At 44.8% G+C, this 21,664-nt stretch overlaps 1 protein-coding gene across 5 annotated transcripts in view; it reads left to right on the forward strand.

Moving 5' to 3' along the window:
- LOC129815255 (roundabout homolog 2-like) overlaps nt 1-21,664 on the forward strand; it is a 237,940-nt gene that overhangs the window by 190,471 nt on the left and 25,805 nt on the right. For all 5 annotated transcript variants that reach the window (XM_055868890.1, XM_055868899.1, XM_055868907.1 and 2 more), the window contains exons 10-17: nt 5,897-5,978; nt 6,690-6,855; nt 7,231-7,397; nt 7,742-7,863; nt 10,762-10,993; nt 13,482-13,606; nt 13,848-14,019; nt 15,021-15,197. In XM_055868890.1, the coding sequence (XP_055724865.1) occupies nt 5,897-5,978; nt 6,690-6,855; nt 7,231-7,397; nt 7,742-7,863; nt 10,762-10,993; nt 13,482-13,606; nt 13,848-14,019; nt 15,021-15,197 (1,243 nt within the window). The remainder of the gene's footprint in view (nt 1-5,896; nt 5,979-6,689; nt 6,856-7,230; nt 7,398-7,741; nt 7,864-10,761; nt 10,994-13,481; nt 13,607-13,847; nt 14,020-15,020; nt 15,198-21,664) is intronic.

Genomic DNA, 21,664 nt, shown 5'->3' on the forward strand with positions numbered 1-21,664 from the left:
TGTGACTGGTTGTGTTTATATTAAAACAATTAAATTATAAATATTTAGGCTATATTGAAGCATTAGTTTCTAGGTGTGCAAGGAATAGCTGCATGGATTGGAGAGGAGGCCAGAGTGTGTTGACATTTCCTGAATAACTGGGCCTGCCGGGAGCATATGTGGCCACATTACTATAGGAAGGCTTTGAAATGATGATCTGCAACAGATTGCGCATTCAGTATCAGAAGTAAAAAATACAGCAAGACTGGCCTGCTACAGTGTGTTTCTAGACCTTATAAAGAGTAGACCCAAAACTGATCCAAATTGAATGAAACATTCAAATCACAGGGCTTTTGCGCCAATATTCAAATGACAATTTCACTGCAGCCTAGAGTAGGCTAGAATGTTGTACTCACTGGAAAACAATAATGCCATTTTCCATTGTATTGTGGTGTGGTAGGCTAGTCTAGGTAGGATCATTGCATTGTCCCTAAAAAACATCAATAGGGAAATTGTTTTAGCTGTGTGTCTCATGTCTTCACTGTTCTTTCATGCACAAGGAGGCATCTGGCCTCTCTGCTGCCTATCAGCTATTCCTATTTGTTCTTGTCGATTCATATAAAAAGTGTATGCAGCTTTGAATGTTTTAATGTGTGGTATGATTGCTACAAACGATCCACCTACCACTATTGTCACTATAAATGGTGGATAAAGGGCATACAAGACCGTTAGGTTTACTATACTGTGGTATAGTAAAAGTTAGCACATGGAATAGCGTACTGCATAAGGGGAGTACCAAAACACAGTGATATAGGGGAGGTTCACACAAGCAGGTAAGGAAATGTGGCTAGGATGGAAGAAACTTGCAAAAGAGCAATTGTAAAAAACACACAACCCTTCCCAAATCCCCCCAAAAAGTTTGACAACCCTCTCCTATTTTGGAGAGAGATATATAGAGAGAGAGAACAAGGGAGAGAGAGAGGGGGAACAAGGGAGAGAGAGAGAGAGAGAGGAACAAAGGAGAGAGAGTGAGCGGGAACAAGGAGAGCGAGAGAGAGAGTGTGTAAAGGAGCAGCCCCAGTATTAAAGAGGCCAGCGTTAAATAGATGATCATGTCCCTGTTTCACTGTGTCTGATCCGTACTAATGATGATAGGGCTGAGGATGTGGGAGGCTGACTAGTACTAAGCGATGTATTTTCTTTTTTAAATAACTTCAGCACTTACAGCATCTTCCCTGCTCTATCTTCTTGTTGTCACCCACTCCCTCTCTCCCTGGGTGCGAATCAGGCCAGTGGAGGTTAATTAATGCATTTTTTGTGTACTGCTGCCTGCCCTTTCAATAGCAGAGGTTGACAAAAGGGCTGTGAAGGCCAACTGGGATCAAGGTTGGACTGGAAAGACCAATGGAGCCACCAAGCATCACCAACAAACAATATTACTACTATCAAAATGGCACACTGGTTTTAATGAGCATACAGTGCCTTCACTGGCATAACGCAGTTTCTCTGGACTCCCCTGCAAGGTCTGGACCCCCCCTTAAATAAAATAAAACATTTAAGTATAGACTACTGATCACTCTCCATAGTGCTGATGTCTATGTGGCTGCATACCTATCGAACTGACGATAGGCTTTCTGTGATGCCAGGGCTTAGCTTAGCTTTAGCTAATAGATACATGTTTATTGGTAGGCCTATTTGGTCGTCATTTTCTCATATTAAGCCTAACATTTCACGAAGGTCTACATGGTGAGGGATTGTTTCATTATGCAGTGTACTATCTCAATCAATCAATCAAGTTTATTTTATATAGCCCTTCGTACATCAGCTAATATCTCGAAGTGCTGTACAGAGACCCAGCCTAAAACCCCAAACAGCTAGAATGCAGGTGAAGAAGCACGGTGGCTAGGAAAAACTCCCTAGAAAGGCCAAAACCTAGGAAGAAACCTAGAGAGGAACCAGGCTATGAGGGGTGGCCAGTCCTCTTCTGGCTGTGCCGGGTGGAGATTATAACAGAACTATGCCAAGATGTTCAAAAATGTTCATAAGTGACAAGCATGGTCAAATAATAATCATGGATAATTTTCAGTTGGCTTTTCATAGCCGATCATTAAGAGTTGAAAAACAACAGGTCTGGGACAGGTGGCGGTTCCATAATCGCAGGCAGAACAGCTGAAACCGGAACAGCAGCAAGGTCAGGCGGACTGGGGACAGCAAGGAGCCACCACGCCCGGCATTCCCGACGTATGGTCCCAGGGCTCAGGTCCTCCGAGAGAAAGAAAGAGAGAAGGAGAAAATTAGAGAGAGCCAAGATTTTCAAAATGTTCATAAATGACAAGCATGGTCAAATAATAATCAGGAATAAATCTGTTGGCTTTTCATAGCCGATCATGAAGAGTTGAAAACAGCAGGTCTGGGACAGGTAGGGGTTCCGTAACCGCAGGCAGAACAGTTGAAACTGGAATAGCAGCAAGGCCAGGTGGACTGGGGACAGCAGGGAGTCGTCATGCCCGGTAGTCCTGACGTATGGTCCTAGGGCTCAGGTTCTCAGAGAGAGAGAAAGAAAGAGAGAACGAGAGAATTAGAGAAAGCATACTTAAATTCACACAGGACACTGGATAAGACAGGAGAAGTACTCCAGGTATAACCAACTGACCCTAGCCCCCCGACACAAACTACTGCAGCATAAATACTGGAGGCTGAGACAGGAGCGGTCAGGAGACACTGTGGCCCCATCCGAAGATACCCCCGGACAGGGCCAAATAGGAAGGATATAACCCCACCCACTTTGCCAAAGCACAGCCCCCGCACCACTGGGGGGATATCTTCAACCACCAACTTATAATCCTGAGACAAGGCCGAGTATAGCCAACAAAGATCTCCACCACAGCACAAACCAAGGGGGGGCGCCAACCCAGACAGGAAGATCACGTCAGTAACTCAACCCACTCAAGTGACGCACCCCTCCCAGGGACGGCATGAAAGAGCACCAGTAAGCCAGTGACTCAGCCCCTGTAATAGGGTTAGAGGCAGAGAATCCCAGTGGAGAGAGGGGAACCGGCCAGGCAGAGACAGCAAGAGCGGGTTCGTTGCTCCAGAGCCTTTCCGTTCACCTTCACACTCCTGGGCCAGACTACACTCAATCATATGACCTACTGAAGAGATAAGTCTTCAGTAAAGACTTAAAGGTTGAGACCGAGTCTGCGTCTCTCACATGGGTAGGCAGACTGTTCCATAAAAATGGAGATCTATAGGAGAAAGCCCTGCCTCCCGCTGCCCTGCCTCCCGCTATAGCTATATACAGTATTTAGCTTCGATTTAGAAACGTGTTATAAAAATGACACATCAAATAGCCAAACAATGAGGAAAAAAGTAGTCGGTTGAGGATAAATTCAGCCACCATTTATTGTTGAACTCAGCGGCTTTTGTCTGGCTATTGGGCTGCAATATTCCTGGTAAATAAAATCAAATTAATATTAAATCCAACTTGAGAGACTCCCCTGGTCTTCTGAAGTTCTCCTTTTTGTGAGCTAATGTTTCCACCACTGCCTGTAGGCCCAGGTTGTGGAACCGACTGTTTTATATATTGAGTATTACCAACCTAGACAGTCTTTTCTGAGACATTGTGCTGCACACAATTTCAACTTAGTCTTGAATGACGCATGCCAAGATATAACATAGATAACGGACTGTTGATATTGCAACCACACAATTTAAGCGCTGGTTCACTAGTATGAAAGAAATCGCAAACTGCTTTTTTTGTTCAAGCCCCAAGAACTGTTGTCTGCTGAAGATGATAATCTGTTTGCATCTGTCAATTTATTGGTTGCCCAGTATTCAGACGAGCTGTCCCCAGAGCTTCCTATACAGTGATTCTCTTTCCGTAATGTGTTGATGCTGGCAATTAAGGAGAATGAGAGGATTAATTAGAGATGTTACAGAACTGCTGTATTTCAAGCACAACTCCGTTCTGCCCAGTTTCCCTGATGTTGCTAACGCAATCAAACTGTTTTTACCATTCCTGTAACTGTCGCTTCTGTGGAGAGATAATTTTCTAATTTAAAACATACTAATAACTACCTAAGAACCATTAGGCTCTCAGTCTGATATGTGCTTTTGAACAACTGAGTAAGCTCCACTCATTGCACTGGCGTCATCGTAGACTTGACCCCGGCATTTGTTCACTGATATTCCCTCATACCTATAATCAGTTTATTTTAAATGTTTCAGTCACATTCCTGAAGCCCAAAAAACAAACACTTAGCCTCCTAGCACACATGGAAAATAAAACGTTTTATGAATTACTTTTTAGAGGGTTAATGTCAAAATAATAAAAAATTATAATAAAAATATACATCAATGATAGGCGCATGGCCCCCCAGAGCTCATCGGCCCCTACCTTGCTGGGGTGTCCGGTACGCCAGTGAGTGCCTTCAGAAAGTATTCTCACCGATGGATTTTTTCCACATTTTGTTGTGTTTCAAGGTGGGATTAAAATGTATTTAATTGTAAAAAAAAAAAAAAAAAAAAAAAAAATGGCAATGATCTACACAAAATACTCTGTAATGTCAAATTGGAACAATAATTCTAACATTTGTAAAAAATTCATGAAACACATATCTTGATTACATAAGTATTCAACCTCCTGAGTCAATACATGTTAGAATCTCATTTGGCATTGATTACAGCTGTGAGTCTTTCTGGGTAAGTCTCTAAGAGCTTTGTACACCTGGATTGTACAATATTTTCACATTATTATTTTTTGAAATCTTCAAGCTCTGTCAGGTTGGTTGTTCCTTTTTCAAATCTTGCCATAGGTTTCAAGCCAATTTAAGTTAAAACTGTAACTTGGCCACTCAGGAACATTAATTGCCGTCTTGGTAAGCAACTCCAGTGTAGATTTGGCCTTATGTTTTAGGTTATTGTCCTGCTGAAACGTGAATTTGTCTCCTGGTGTCTGTTGGAAAGCAGACTGAACCAGGTTTTCCTCTAGGATTTAGCCTGTGCTGAGCTCTATTCAGTTTATTTCTATAAAACAAAAACTCCTTAGTCCAATGTTGACCCATCCTCAGTTTTCTCCTATCACAGCAATTAAACTCTGTAACTGTTTTAAAGTCACCATTGGCCGTATGGTGAAATCCCTGAGCGGTTTCCTTCCCCTCCGGCAGCTGAGTTACGAAGGCCCTCTGTGTCTTTATAGTGACTGGGTGTATTTTTACACCATTCAAAGTGTAATTAAAAAATAACTTCAGCATGCACAAAGGGATATTCAATGTCTGTTTTTTTACCCATCTACCAATAGGTGACCTTTTTGCGAGGCATTTGAAAACCTCCCTGATCTTTTTTGTTGAATCTGTGTTTGAAGTTCACTGCTCAACTGAGGGACCTTACAGATAATTGTATGTGTGGGGTAAAGAGATGAGGTAGTCATAAAAATAATAATGTTAAACACAAGGTCCATGCAACTTATTATGTGACTTGTTAAGCATTTTTTTACCCCTGAACTTATTTAGGCATGCTATAACAAAGGCGTGAATGCTTATTGACTCAAAACATTTCAGCATTTCATTTTGTATTTATTTGTAATTCAACTTTGGCATTATGGGGTATTGTGTGTAGGCCAATGACACACAATCTAAATTTGATCTATTTTAAATTCAGGAGGTAACATTACAAGGGGTGTGAATATTTTCTGAAGGCACTGTACTGTATATAAAAATGTTTGTCTTTCCAAACTGTTATTAATTGAGGAGTTGATTGATTTGTTCATCAGCTGAATGTTTGGTTGGTCAGTTGTATGATCAGTTTTAGGGTTGCATGTTTGGTTGTTTCTCTTTTGAGAAATAAATGGGAAGACAGTTGTTTCATTGTCAACTGTCTGGTCAGTGTATGTTCTGATGTGTTCCTCTGTCCTCCTCAGCTATCTGACTCTGGGCTGTACACCTGTGTGGCCACCAGCTCCAGTGGGGAGACCTCATGGAGTGCCTTCCTGGATGTCAGAGGTATAGTAACAATGTGTACATCTGATTCTACACTCTTAGAAAAACAGGTGCTATCTAGAACCGAAAATGGTTATTCGACTGTCCCCGTAGGAGAACACTTACAACCAGTTTGGGTTCCATGTAGAACCTTTTCCACAGATGGTTCTACGTGGAACCCAAAATAGTCCCTGATTGGCAGATGAGTGGCAACCCCGATTAGAAGCACCTGCTGCTATTCTGTTGTTCTTTACAAATGCTGTTTGGAATTAACGAAAAGTGTACCTACACACTGAAGAAGGCTCTAAAGCCAAAACGTCTGTGTACACTATCCCTGAGGTGGTAAAACATCAAACAATAAAGTAAGCTTTACAGTATGTAAAAGAAAATAGTGTGTGAACCCATTACACCTCTTTGTTTGTCTGAATTCAAAGGTTTTACGCACCAGCCAAGCTTTTGGGAGAGCACAATGGTTCTCTTTTGATTAACCAAAATAGTTCTACCTGGAACCAAAAAGGGTTCTACCTGAAACCAAAAAGGGTTCTACCTGAAACCAAAAGGGGTTCTCCGACCTATGGGGACAGCCAAGAACCCATTTGGAACCATTATTTCTTAGAGTGTACAGTACACACCATTGATTGAAGCCAATCAACCTGATGCGTTTGTTTCTCCTTCAATCTGCCATGTCCATTTTGATTCATTTTGAAGAACCTGTTCTCCTTTTCTCCATCTCAGAGTCCAGTGACCTCACAGACTCCATGTCCCACAATGCCAGTACCCTACCAGGGCCTCCCTCCAAGCCAGTGGTCACTGATGTCACCAAGAGCACAGTCTCGTTGTCTTGGGAACCTGGGACCGAGGAGGGTTCCCCAATCTCCTCCTATGTCATTGAGGCCTTTGGGTATGTCTGGGAACCTTGGCCCTAAGAGAAGCTGCAGTAAATTACCCCAAACTTTCAGAGCAATGATAGATGTATGCATGTATGTGGGCATAAGGTTCACTGGCCTGTTCAGGGCAAGCACATACATCCTAGGGCTTTGGCCTAATAGTCTGCATACAAGAATCATGTACAGTCCAACAAGGTTGTTCAGAGTTTTTTTGAGCCACTAAAAAGTGTTTAGGTTTCAGACTAGAGTTTCAGATGTCTTGATGTTGCCAGTTAAATTAGCTAAGTGAAAAACAATAGGACTGCCATAGCTACAGTATGGAATGTTATTTCCGTAAAAGCTTTTTTTTGCTTCACTAAATATCTTCCTCCTGTTTTCTCTGTGAGCAGTCAGCTGGTCAGCAACAGCTGGCAGACTGTGGCTGACCACGGGAAGACCACACAGTTCACGGTCAAGGACCTGCGACCCAACACGGTCTACCTGTTCATCATCAGAGCGGTCAATGCCCAGGGTCTCGGAGACCCCAGCCCCATGTCTGAGCCTGTCCGCACCCAAGGTACTGTACCAAACTAACCACTGTGTCTCAGTGTACCTCATGGCATTAGAACATTTTCATAAGGGTTTAATTGCAGTTGGCATCATCCTCTCTCTCTCTCTCTCTCTCTCTCTCTCTCTCTCTCTCTCTCTCTCTCTCTCCCACACATTCTCTCTTTCTCTGTCTGTCTGTCTGTCTCGCTCTCTCTCTCTCTCTTTCTTTCTTTCTTTCTTTCTTTCTCTCTCTCTCTCTCTCTCTCTCTCTCTCTCTCTCTCTCTCTCTCTCTCTCTCTCTCTCTCTCTCTCTCTCTCTCTCTCTCTCTCTCTCTCTCTCACTTTCTCTCTCTTTCTCGTTCTCTCTCTCAGACATCAGCCCTCCGGTGCAGGGTGTCGACCATCGACGTGTTCAGAAGGAGCTGGGTGATGTGGTGGTCAGCATGCATAACCCTGTGGTCATCAGCTCCACCTCTGTCCAGGTCACATGGGCTGTGAGTACTACTGATAGGAATCTATGCTGTCAATTGTTTTTATTGTTGCATATCGACAGAATTGCAGTTGACAGTTTGAGCATCTGTTGACCATCTGTAATGGGACGCAACAAACACACTCTAACTTAAGATTTAGACTTGCAGAGCCCAATTATTAATTTATGTATAGATGTCACAATGAGGAACTGGTATGAGTAGGTTTGGTATGAACAAGGATGCTTTGTATCTGTGCTGAGTTATTATTCTCACTGAATCAAACAGGCAGTATAGAACCTGAAGAGCTGAGTAGCGAGAGAGATGAGCCTTGTACAGCGGTAGGATCGTTCAAGAACAGAGCCAGTTCCAAGCCTTTGCTTATCTCCAAGCTTCATACACAGTTTGAGTTTAGTTTTTCACTCATATATGCTGTGTGTCACCCACTGTCTGTTCTCAGTTGGCACACACACATGCATAAACACACGCACGCATCTACGCGCTCTCCTCCTCTAACCGTTTCCCTTCGCATGTGGACTTCAGTGTACAACACATCAGTTGTCTGTGACCATGCAAAAAAAAACTTCCCAGGCCAAACCTTCATAACATAACCACTACACACAGCCTACATAGTTGTCACCATATTAGCTAATGTCATAGCTAGTCAACATACTCTAGCCATTAGAACTAACGCGTTAGTAAACCCGCTACAATCAAGCAGTAAATTAATAAAACCAAAATCTTACCTTAACTTGGAAGCGTTCCAGTGTTGGATAGCCATAGCCAGCTAGCTAACATAGCATCCCTCTGTGTTTGAGTACGCTAAACTAGCTACCTGCATTCGCTAGGTAAGTGAAGGTGAAAAAAAGTACAATGAAATATAGCTTTCGCACTCTCTCTCTCTCGCTCTCTCGCTTCTCCTTCCTTTTAGAAAAAAATGTATTTGTTCAAAACTGTTCCAACTATTCTCTTTCTCTCTCTTTGAGTCAAATACTCACCACATTTTATGCACTGCAGTCTTAGCTGTAGCTTATGCTTCCAGTACTAGATTCATTCTCTGATCATTTGATTGGGTGGACAACATAGGTTGGAGGACATCCTCTTGAAGTTGTCATAATTACTGTGTAAGTCAATGGAAGAGGATGAGAACCATGAGCCTCCTAGGTTTTGTATTGATGTCAATGTACCCAGAGGAGGATGGAAAATAGCTGTCCTCCGGCTACATCATGGTGCTACCCTGCAAAGTGCTGTTGAGGCTACTGTAGACTTTCATTGCAAAACAGTGTGTTTTAATAAATTATTTGGTGACGTGAATGTATTTAGTGTAGTTTTATCTAAAAAGGATCACTTTTGTAATGTTTTAAACATTTTATTTTTATACAATTCACTGAAGATGATGGTCCTCCCCTCCCTCCACTGAGGAGCCTCCACTGACATACATACACATGCACACACACGTACACCCATGCACTCCATATGCTTCAGCACTGTATGCAACGGTGCCTTGATGTCATTTTAACATTATTAGGTATCTGGTTCTCTTTGAGAAAGGGATTTGTAAAGTGCTGCATAGCACCATTGTTTTGTTTAGCAGATGGTACTGTCACGACTTCCGCCGAAGTCGGCCCCTCTCCTTGTTCCAGCGGTGTTAGGCGGTCGACGTCACCGGCTTTCTAGCTATCGCCGCTCCAATTTTAATTTATCCATTTGCTTTGTCTTGTTCCCTGCACACCTGGTTTTCATTCCCCAATCACACCTCATGTATTTATTCCTCTGTTCCCCCTCATGTCTTTGTGTGAGATTGTTTTGTGTTACGTGTCTATGTTGACTCGTTTTACTGATATGTGTTTATTCCGTGTTTTATTTCACGAGGTATGTTATTGTGTTTATACAATATTGTTGTGACTGTTTGCGCGTTTGCACTTTTGCATTGGCTGGAGGTTTTGACACAGTGGCGTCCGTCTGTTGGTTTCTCCTGCCAAAATAAAGTGTGCGCCTGTTCACAACTCTCTGCTCTCCTGCACCTGACTCCGCTCCCAGTACGCACACCGATGACAGGTACACCAGTTCATAACATGGCTTATTCAAGGGAACAATCCAAAATACCATTCAATTGAAATTACACTTTGAGATACAATCTACCATCTTCAGGTAGTGACATGATAATATTTCTAGTATGTAATTACATTGTAACACAGGCCAGATTAAGTCTCCGAATAAGCGTAGGTTTTTAATCTTCACAAATACTATTATTGTCAAGCAAAACCCTTCTCCTAACATACCCTAGCATACCTGTCCTATAAGACAAGGGAAAACTAAACAGAATGGGCTTGTTTATGATATTTACTCCCACTATGGCTGCATCTAGATGGATCAAGCAGTTCTATTACAGGTAAGGGAGGGAGGGGAAAGAGAGAGTGTGGGGCGGGCATTCATAAAGCTTTTAGATTCACGAATCATATCGTTAAATGAAATGCAAGCAGGCAACCGTAGAGGCAGAGCATCAGCAGCACGTTTCCATGATTTATTTGGACTGGGCTGACGGTAAACAGCTGCTTTATTTGCCCTGTAAAAGCTTTTGCTTGCTTCTGCCCCTGTTAACAAGCCATTACTGTGAGTTATGTTGCACACTCCATCCCCAGACCCCACCACTGCAACTTTCCCCTGCCATAGTAACACGATTTGTTTACAGAAAAGGATAACGTGTGGTTTTAATCCACTCTGTCAGGGTGTAAGAGCTTCGTAGCTCTCTGTTTTGCTGGTTTGGTTGGCATGTGGTGTATTTAAATATGCAGGAAGTAGTTACTATGAATCAAAGTTTATATAATTTAGCTAATGTTGAAGAATACATTTTTTTATATCATTATTGAAAAATCCCTTCAAAAATCTGCAATATACACGTCTGTCTCCTTTTCTCTCCTTCAGGTGGAGAAACCTTCGCAGTTTATCCAGGGCTATCGTGTTCTGTACAGGCAGACGTCAGGCCTGCCCTCCCCGGGGTCCTGGCAGGTGCAGGACGTGAAGGTCCCCTCAGAGAGAGACGTGGCTCTGTCTGGCCTGAAGAAGGGTGTTGTCTACGAGATAAAAGTCCGTCCGTACTTCAACGAATTCCAGGGAGCAGACAGTGAATCAATGACAGCACGCACCTTGGAGGAAGGTAAAGGACCTTTATTGACTCAATATGTGAAGTGATGCAACAGATATTGCCAACTCTGTAGGAGGTATTATTTTCACTGTCAGAAACTCCTGAAATTATTTTACATCAATGCTACTTGTTTGCTACATCAGGTAATGGCCACCTACTGTACCTAGAAGCTGATACAGAATGTCATTACACACACACACACACACACACACACACTCTCTGCAAACAGACACACTCAAGAGAAGGGGGGGTGGTGGGGGGGCTGTTTCCTGTGACACCAGCTCAACCCTCCTTCCTGCTTCTCTCCCTGCACCTCTCCCTGTCCCTCTCTCCCTGGACACCTGCTGTCACCTGCCATGCCCCTGTTGCATACAACATTCATGCTGTGACTTTTTGATTTTACCTCCCTCCCTCCACCCCTTCTCTTTCTTTCTTTCTCTCTCTGTCTCACCAACTCTCCCCCTTTCCATCATATACATGCATAAATGAAAAGTTACTTAAGTTAAATCAAACATTGATGTCAGTCAGAGATTTGAACAGAAGCTCAAGTTACACAGGTGTCTCAGGTTAAGATTCAGCCCTCTGTGAATGGTTGATTAATTGGGTTGCTTTTTATTCCTTGTGTACATTAACACAATTAGGCCCACACAGTAGCTGTTCTCCACGTCCCATGCTCTGGGAATGTTCAGTTTGTCCCTCTAGCCTTCATGTACATATCTACCTCAAATACCTCATTCCCCTAATGCATATTGATCTGGTACTGGTACTCCCTGTATATAGCTCCATTCTTGTGTATTTTATTTTATTCCTCTTGTGTTACTATTTTAAACTCTGCATCATTGGGAAGGGCTTGTAAGCAAGCATTTCACAGTTAAGTTTACACCAGCTGTATTCAGCGCATGTGAAAAATAAATCCCTAACTTTAATGTTAACCTTCACCCTAGCCTAGTTAACGTTAGCCACCTAGCTAACGTGTGTGTTAGCCACCTAGCCACCTAACTAACGTTAGCTACAACAAACTGCAATTCGTAACATATCATACAAATTGTAATTCTTAACATATCATACAAAATGAACGATGGACATCCACAAATTAATACATACCATACCAAACGTAATATATCATATGAGTGTCCTGGATTTTCATTTACTATGTTATGTCTACCCCTGAGTCCAGGTTGATCCAGTAGCTGATTCGCATGGTTCTTCCACAGACTGTATAATGCCATTACAAAACTTGTGGCTTCTCAATTGAGTTTAGTCCTGAGTTTTCCCATCCAACCAATCTGATTTGAATGAGTTGTACCTCGGAAATACAGAGATGGTAGTTCAAAGTATGAAGTTACTGTAGAGTGCTGACTGAATGAATAATAATGAGCCTCCAACACTATAGAAACAATAGGCCCATGTGTTAAGCGATCCCATAGCCATGCTGTTAGCCTGCAGGTGTCTGCTAGCTGTTTGAATCCCCATACAGCTTTTGAAAGTGAAGGGTCTGAGTGGTCTGTCTGCCCACACAGGGGATAAAGAGTGTTTTGTAGATCTCAAACGATTGGCCTTGGGGTTGCCATAGTGTCACTTAGCACATTACGTGAAACACCGCGGGTCATATTTCTGCCGGCGATACATCACAGAGCTAATGGACTTACTAGCATCTCCTTCATTACTGTACGCCAGAATGGAGTGCTTTCATTTAGCTCAGATATGCACATCTTTAGCGTCCAAGTGCTAGTGTGTGACTGCGTGTGTTGGCCGTGATCCATTAATATGAAATCCAATAGTATTGTGTAGCATTAGAGGTTCTAATTGGCTGTTCTATTAGATGGACTGTTATAGTTGATTCCCCTAAACCTATGAAGGCACCAAGAGACCTCTGCTACTTTGTTACTCTGTTGCAACTTTAAAAGAGAGGAAAAGGAATGAGATATTAGAAAAAGCAAGATTGAAGTATACTGTAAGGGATGGAGGTTGGAGAGAGGAAGAAAAAGAGAGAGAGAGTCTGGAAGCATGAAGTGTAGAGAGTGGTGTCTCTCCCAAGCAGCAAAGCACAATGCCGCTGCTTTAACACATGTTGGCTTTAACAAATGTTATTAAAGCAGTGGCATTGGGCTTTAATAAATGTTATTAAAGCAGTGGCATTGGGCTTTAACAAATGTTATTAAAGCAGTGGCATTGGGCTTTAATAAATGTTATTAAAGCAGTGGCATTGGGCTTTAACAAATGTTATTAAAGCAGTGGCATTGGGCTTTAACAAATGTTATTAAAGCAGTGGCATTGGGCTTTAACAAATGTTATTAAAGCAGTGGCACTGAGCTTTTCTGCTGCTACAGAGAAAGCCTGCCTCACTGAACTAGTTTCCTATAAATCAAGGATTAACTCTCTGTTGTGCTCAGGTAAACAGCAACGACAGGCAGCAGCAGCAGTTTTCTGTTGGAATGAGAATATCGGTATGTGGTAATATTTATGTTGATGTGTTTTGTTGTGCCTCCTCCCAATGCAGCACCCAGCGCTCCTCCTCAGCAGGTGACAGTGCTGACAGTAGGGAACCATAACAGCACCTCCATCAGTGTGTCCTGGGACCCCCCTCCCACAGAACACCAGAATGGCATCATCCAGGAGTACAAGGTAGGGAGCAGCAATCTGTATAGGATACAGTAGTCTTATTGACAATAAAGGCTCTGGCATACAGGTTCACTGTATTTTTATTGTGTAGAAATATTACAAGAAATGTTTACATTGCACTGTTGAGGAAGCTTGCTATTAAGCATTTTATTACACTGTTTACCTGTGCCAATACGCTTTGATTTGATTTGAAATTGGGTATCAACTGTCTCTCACCACAAATTCCTGTCCCTGTGTGTGTTAGATCTGGTGCCTGGCAAACGAGACCCATTTCCATGTGAATAAGACTGTGGATGCGGCCATCCGTTCGGTGGTGGTGGGGGGTCTTCAGGCGGGGGTGCAGTACCGTGTGGAGGTGGCGGCAGGCACCAGCTCGGGGGTGGGAGTGAAGAGCGAGCCCCAGCCTATTATCATAGGTAACACATAAACACACAGGGCACAAGGTCTGAGGCAACCCACATAATAGCAGGGAACCCTAACCTGATTCACAGGCAGGCGGTCTGGAGGAATGATTGATCAATTTATCACACTTGGGAAAAATACAATTGTGCATTGTCGGAGATCACATGTGTACGATTGAAACAAGGGGTTCAGTGAGTTCTGTAAGGCAGGCTACATACATAGTGATCTATCAGGAAATCAATAGCCTTTCATTTAGTGTAGTGTCCAGTAACAGTGTGTTGAGAGCTGTTAGCCATAATAATAATCCTCGATATCTGTGTGGCCGTCGCTAAAAATGGTAGACAGTGTTATTGGGGTGGGTTTATCATCCTATCACATCTTATCAAACAGCTGAGGGATGCGCTGAGTATATAGGCCTAAAATCAATAGCAGAACCAGGCCAGATGCTCTTCATCCGTGACTTTTGACTGATGTGTGGGGAAAATATCCTTAACGGCCAGAGACAGGCAAACAGAGGCCTGTGGACTAAGGCTTAATGACTGGGGCTGGGACTCCTGCTCACGCTGGAGACTGTGAATCTAATTTCACAGCACAGTAGCTGCAGCAGAAAATCAAACTGTCTGAGCTGCTCTGTCAATCTCCCGTCTCGGAGTTCAAATTGATGAGAGCACTGCTGAATTGATGAACACTCTGCCTACATATTGCAGTTTTTTTATGGTTTCGATGGTGTGTTTTTTATTTGATATTCTTTATCTATAGTGTTTCATGGTGTTGTATTGTTTTAAACCTAGAAAATAACTGTAACGTGATTGTACCTTTCGTACAGAGTTTATTGTTTTTAAATCATATAGTAGATTTTGATATTACCTATTGATAAACATTGATTTTAATCAATTTTGAAAGATGTTAGCTGTTGACTGGTTTAGGTCTAGTGGACAACATAGCACTATCCATCCACCAGATGCCATGCTGTCAATCCGATGGGTGTCCCCTGTCCCCTCCTGTCTGTCCCCAGGTGCAGAGCTGCGTGATGTGATGACGGGGGCGGAGGGCAACAACAGCATCTCAGACGTGGTGAAGCAGCCAGCCTTCATCGCTGGGCTGGGAGGGGCCTGCTGGATCGTCCTCATGGGCTTCAGCGCCTGGCTGTACTGTAGGAGGAAGAAGAGGAAGGGCCTCAGCAACTATGCAGGTCAGAACCACTATGTCGTGTCTTTGGCTATGCCAGATTAATTGCTATGACATGCTATTCTATAAAATAATTTCTCCGTAATTAATATTACCTGATTGAAGTAATCATGTAAATGTAATTAACTAGAGAGGGACACCACGAAATAATATTTATAGAGCTGTTATCTTTCGAATAAACTCTTAAAGATTTAGTAATATTTTACATCCATAGCAGTCACATTAATCGTCATTTTATTCAGTCTCATCTGAAAGTTGTAAATCCTTGGTTATCTGCAAGAATCCTGGCTAACAAGTTGAATCAGCAATACAAAATTGGGTTTAATTATTTATTTACTAAATACCTAACTAATCACACAGAATCACACATACACAATTAAATCATAACTTGATCACAAATTGCCGTCATAAAGGCAAATGTCCCTAGCGGGCGGAATAGATATGACACAAAGAAAAGGGGTGGGATTTTTGTGAAAGAGCGGTAGACTGGAACATAGGCAAGCTGTGCTATCGTAAATACAGTATCTTATGCATTCTGAATTACCGCCCATTTGAAAAAGGAAAATGCAATAAATATTTACTCTGAGCTGCGCTTCAGTAGGTTGGTGGTAGATGGAAGACCGTATCGCCAACCCGAGTCCTCTGTCCTTTGAAGAATGTCTCTGGTGGTCACTGGATATGTGGTAACGTCGTTGTGGAGTCTGACTGTCATTCCTAACCTACGTTTGTAGCAGCTGTTGCTAACTCAACGGCTAGGAGGTATCACTTCTGTAGTGAATACGGGTTCAAAGTTCATACCATTTACAACCAAAGTCCATGTTGATGTTGGCTTAGTTCTGTAGTTATTATCTGAACCATTCTGACATCGGATCGTCATCCTAGTGTCCCCGGAACAGGAAGTTATTTTTGTCAATGGCTTTTATAGTGGAGGGAGAGGGGTGTGTCTGAAAAGTTTGTAACCCATGTCTCTTCACAGGGGCGGGCCCCTGGTTGAGCAGAAGCCAAACTTATGAAAACCCAAATCTCTAATTTGGAAGCTAAAATTACATTTCATCTCTTCACAAATAATTTCATTTTCAAACATTTGAATTAAACAACAATTCCATGTGAATCCGATACCTCTGACGTTTAGACTTTCCACAGTAGAGTTTATGTCATTCTATCATTGATGAGAATGTGTCAGAGGGCAACCGAACTGACATAATATACCTTAAGTACCACCGCATATGTTCAGTTGGTCTGATTACCAGGATATAGTTCATTTCCCCCCAACTTCTGATGTTCCCAGAATCTCTATGTTAACCAATGGGTTTTCTTATGTCACATCAGTTATAGTAGGGAGAGGGAAAAAGGGGGAAAGAGGTATTTATGACTGTCATAAACCTACCCCCAGGCCAACGTCATGACAACTATATACTGTTACAGACACAGGCCTGAGTAATATCAACAGAGATCAGACACACTATATACTGTTACAGACACAGGCCTTAGCAATATCAACAGAGATCAGACACACTATATACTGTTACAGACACAGGCCTGAGCAATATCAACAGAGATCAGACACACTATATACTGTTACAGACACAGGCCTGAATAATATCAACAGAGATCAGACACACTATATACTGTTACAGACACAGGCCTTAGCAATATCAACAGAGATCAGACACACTATATACTGTTACTGTAAAGGCAGTCAATGTTGTTCTCCCCCTTAGACGAGAAGGAGCATGGATAGGACCAAGATGCGGATTGAGGGAAATAAGCCATCTTTTAATGGAAACAGCAAAACAATACACTACAAAACTACAAAACAACAAATGAGACTAACCTTCAACTGTCCTGTGAGGACACAGGAACAAACACCCACAAAACACCAGTGAAACCCTGGCTGCCTTTGTATGACTCTCAATTAGAGACAAACAATACACACCTGTCTCTAATTGAGAATCATACCAGGCCGAACACAAAACCCCACATAGAAATACAAACATAGACAAACCCACCCAACTCACGCCCTGACCAACTAAAATGAATACAAAACAAAGGAAAACAGGTCAGGAACGTGACAGAACCCCCCCCTTAAGGTGCGAACTCCGGGCGCACCAGCACAAAGTCTAGGGGAGGGTCTGGGTGGGCGTCTGTCCACGGTGGCGGCTCTGGCGGTGGACGAGGTCCCCACCCCACCATAATCAATCCCCGCTTCTTTATCCCCCTCCCAATGACCACCCTCCCACTAACCCCACCTAAATGAAGGGGCAGCACCGGGATAAGGGGCAGCACCGGGATAAGGGGCAGCACCGGGACAAGGGGCAGCACCGGGACAAGGGGCAGCACCGGGACAAGGGGCAGCACCGGGACAAGGGGCAGCACCGGGACAAGGGGCAGCACCGGGACAAGGGGCGGCACCGGGATAAGGGGCGGCACCGGGATAAGGGGCGGCACCGGGATAAGGGGCGGCAGGTCCTGGCTGAGGGACTCCGGCAGGTCCTGGCTGAGGGACTCCGGCAGGTCCGGGCTGAGTGGCAGCTCCGGACTGTAGGGCAGCTCCGGACTGTAGGGCAGCTCCGGACTGTACGGCAGCTCCGGACTGTAGGGCAGCTCCGGACTGTAGGGCAGCTCCGGACTGTCGGACGTCTCTGGCAGCTCCTGACTGGCGGGCGTCTCTGGCAGCTCCTGACTGGCGGGCGTCTCTGGCAGCTCCTGACTGGCGGGCGTCTCTGGCAGCTCCTGACTGGCGGGCGTCTCTGGCGGCTCCTGACTGGCGGGCGTCTCTGGCGGCTCCTGACTGGCGGGCGTCTCTGGCGGCTCCTGACTGGCGGGCGTCTCTGGCGGCTCCTGACTGGCGGGCGTCTCTGGCGGCTCCTGACTGGCGGGCGTCTCTGGCGGCTCCTGACTGGCGGGCGTCTCTGGCGGCTCCTGACTGGCGGGCGTCTCTGGCGGCTCCTGACTGACGGACGGCTCTAGCGGCTCCTGACTGACGGACGGCTCTACTGGCTCGGGACAGACGGGCGGCTCTAATGGCTCGTGGCAGACGGATGACTCAGATGGCGCTGGGCAGACAGATGGCTCAGACGGCGCTGGGCAGACAGATGGCTCAGACGGCGCTGGGCAGACAGATGGCTCAGACGGCGCTGGGCAGACAGATGGCTCAGACGGCGCTGGGCAGACAGATGGCTCAGACGGCGCTGGGCAGACAGATGGCTCAGACGGCGCTGGGCAGACAGATGGCTCAGACGGCGCTGGGCAGACAGATGGCTCAGACGGAGCTGGGCAGACGGGCCGTTCAGGCACCGCTGGGCAGACGGCAGACTCTGGCCGGCTGAGACGCACTATAGGCCTGGTGCGTGGTACCGGAACTGGAGGTACCGGGCTGAGGGAACGCACCTCAGGGCGAGTGCGGGGAACAGGAACAGGGCACACTGGACTCTCGTGGCGCACTCTAGGCCTGGTGCGTGGTACCGGAACTGGAGGTACCGGGCTGAGGGCACGCACCTCAGGGCGAGTGCGGGGAGAAGGAACAGTGCGTCCAGGGCTCTGGAGACGCACAGGAGGCTTGGTGCGTGGTGCCGGAACTGGAGGCACCGGGCTGGAGACACGCACCATAGGGAGAGTACGTGGAAGAGGAACAGGGCTCTGGAGATGCACTGGAAGCCTGGTGCGTGGTGTAGGCACTGGTGGTACTGAGCTGGGGTGGGAAGGTGGCGCCGGATATACCGGACCGTGAAGGAGGACACGTGCTCTTGAGCACCGAGCCTCCCCAACCTTACCAGGTTGAATGGACCCCGTAGCCCTGCCAGTGCGGCGAGGTGGAATAGCCCGCACTGGGCTATGCAGGCGAACCGGGGACACCACCTGTAAGGCTGGTGCCATGTACGCCGGCCCGAGGAGACGTACTGGAGGCCAGATACGTTGGGCCGGCTTCATGGCATCCGGCTCGATGCCCAACCTAGCCCTCCCAGTGCGGCAAGGTGGAATAGCCCGCACTGGGCTAAGCACGCGTACTGGGGACACCGTGCGCTTCACCGCATAACACGGTGTCTGACCAGTACGACGCCCTCTTACTCCACGGCAAGCCCGGGGAGTTGGCTCAGGTATCCAACCCGGCTTCGCCACACTCCCCTTTAGCCCCCCCCCAAGAAATTCTTGGGTGAGCCTCTCGGGCTTCCAGCCTCTCATACGTGCTGCCTCCTCAATCCACCGCTCCTGGGCTGTGGCTGCCTTCTTCACCTCCCGAGAGCGGCGATTCTCTCCAACCCTTCCCCAGGGTCCTTTTCCGTCCATGATCTCCCAAGACCATTCCTCCTGTGTCCAGTGCCTTAGTTCTTTTTCTCTCTCCTCAATCCGCTTGGTCCTGTTGTGGTGGGTGTTTCTGTAAAGGCAGTCAATGTTGTTCTCCCCCTTAGACGAGAAGGAGCATGGATAGGACCAAGATGCGGATTGAGGGAAATAAGCCATCTTTTAATGGAAACAGCAAAACAATACACTACAAAACTACAAAACAACAAATGAGACTAACCTTCAACTGTCCTGTGAGGACACAGGAACAAACACCCACAAAACACCAGTGAAACCCTGGCTGCCTTTGTATGACTCTCAATTAGAGACAAACAACACACACCTGTCTCTAATTGAGAATCATACCAGGCCGAACACAAAACCCCACATAGAAATACAAACATAGACAAACCCACCCAACTCACGCCCTGACCAACTAAAATGAATACAAAACAAAGGAAAACAGGTCAGGAACGTGACAGTTACAGACACAGGCCTGAGCAATATCAACGGAGATCAGACACGCTATATACTGTTACAGACACAGGCCTGAGTAATATCAACAGAGATCAGACACACTATATACTGTTACAGACACAGGCCTGAGTAATATCAACAGAGATCAGACACACTATATACTGTCACAGACACAGGCCTGAGCAATATCAACAGAGATCAGACACACTATGTACTGTTACAGACACAGGCCTGAGTAATATCAACAGAGATCAGACACACTATATACTGTTACAGACACAGGCCTGAGCAATATCAACAGAGATCAGACACACTATATACTGTTACAGACACAGGCCTGAGCAATATCAACAGAGATCAGACACACTATATACTGTTACAGACACAGGCCTGAGTAATATCAACAGAGATCAGACACACTATATACTGTTACAGACACAGGCCTGAGTAATATCAACAGAGATCAGACACACTATATACTGTTACAGACACAGTCCTGAGTAATATCAACAGAGATCAGACACACTATATACTGTTACAGACACAGGCCTGAGTAATATCAACAGAGATCAGACACACTATATACTGTTACAGACACAGGCCTGAGTAATATCAACAGAGATCAGACACACTATATACTGTTACAGACACAGGCCTGAGTAATATCAACAGAGATCAGACACACTATATACTGTTACAGACACAGGCCTGAGTAATATCAACAGAAATCAGACACACTATGTACTGTTACAGACACAGGCCTGAGTAATATCAACAGAGATCAGACACACTATATACTGTTACAGACACAGGCCTGAGTAATATCAACAGAGATCAGACACACTATATACTGTTACAGACACAGGCCTGAGCAATATCAACAGAGATCAGACACACTATATACTGTTACAGACACAGGCCTGAGTAATATCAACAGAGATCAGACACACTATATACTGTTACAGACACAGGCCTGAGTAATATCAACACAGATCAGACACACTATATACTGTTACAGACACAGGCCTGAGTAATATCAACAGAGATCAGACACACTATATACTGTTACAGACACAGGCCTGAGCAATATCAACAGAGATCAGACACACTATATACTGTTACAGACACAGGCCTGAGTAATATCAACAGAGATCAGACACACTATATACTGTTACAGACACAGGCCTGAGTAATATCAACACAGATCAGACACACTATATACTGTTACAGACACAGGCCTGAGTAATATCAACAGAGATCAGACACACTATATACTGTTACAGACACAGGCCTGAGTAATATCAACAGAGATCAGACACACTATGTACTGTTACAGACACAGGCCTGAGTAATATCAACAGAGATCAGACACACTATATACTGTTACAGACACAGGCCTGAGTAATATCAACAGAGATCAGACACACTATGTACTGTTACAGACACAGGCCTGAGTAATATCAACACAGATCAGACACACTATGTACTGTTACAGACACAGGCCTGAGTAATATCAACAGAGATCAGACACACTATGTACTGTTACAGACACAGGCCTGAGTAATATCAACACAGATCAGACACACTATATACTGTTACAGACACAGGCCTGAGCAATATCAACAGAGATCAGACACACTATATACTGTTACAGACACAGGCCTGAGTAATATCAACAGAGATCAGACACACTATGTACTGTTACAGACACAG

This window comes from Salvelinus fontinalis, chromosome 2 (assembly GCF_029448725.1).
Source record: "Salvelinus fontinalis isolate EN_2023a chromosome 2, ASM2944872v1, whole genome shotgun sequence".
In the NCBI taxonomy this organism is placed as follows: Eukaryota; Metazoa; Chordata; class Actinopteri; order Salmoniformes; family Salmonidae; genus Salvelinus; species Salvelinus fontinalis.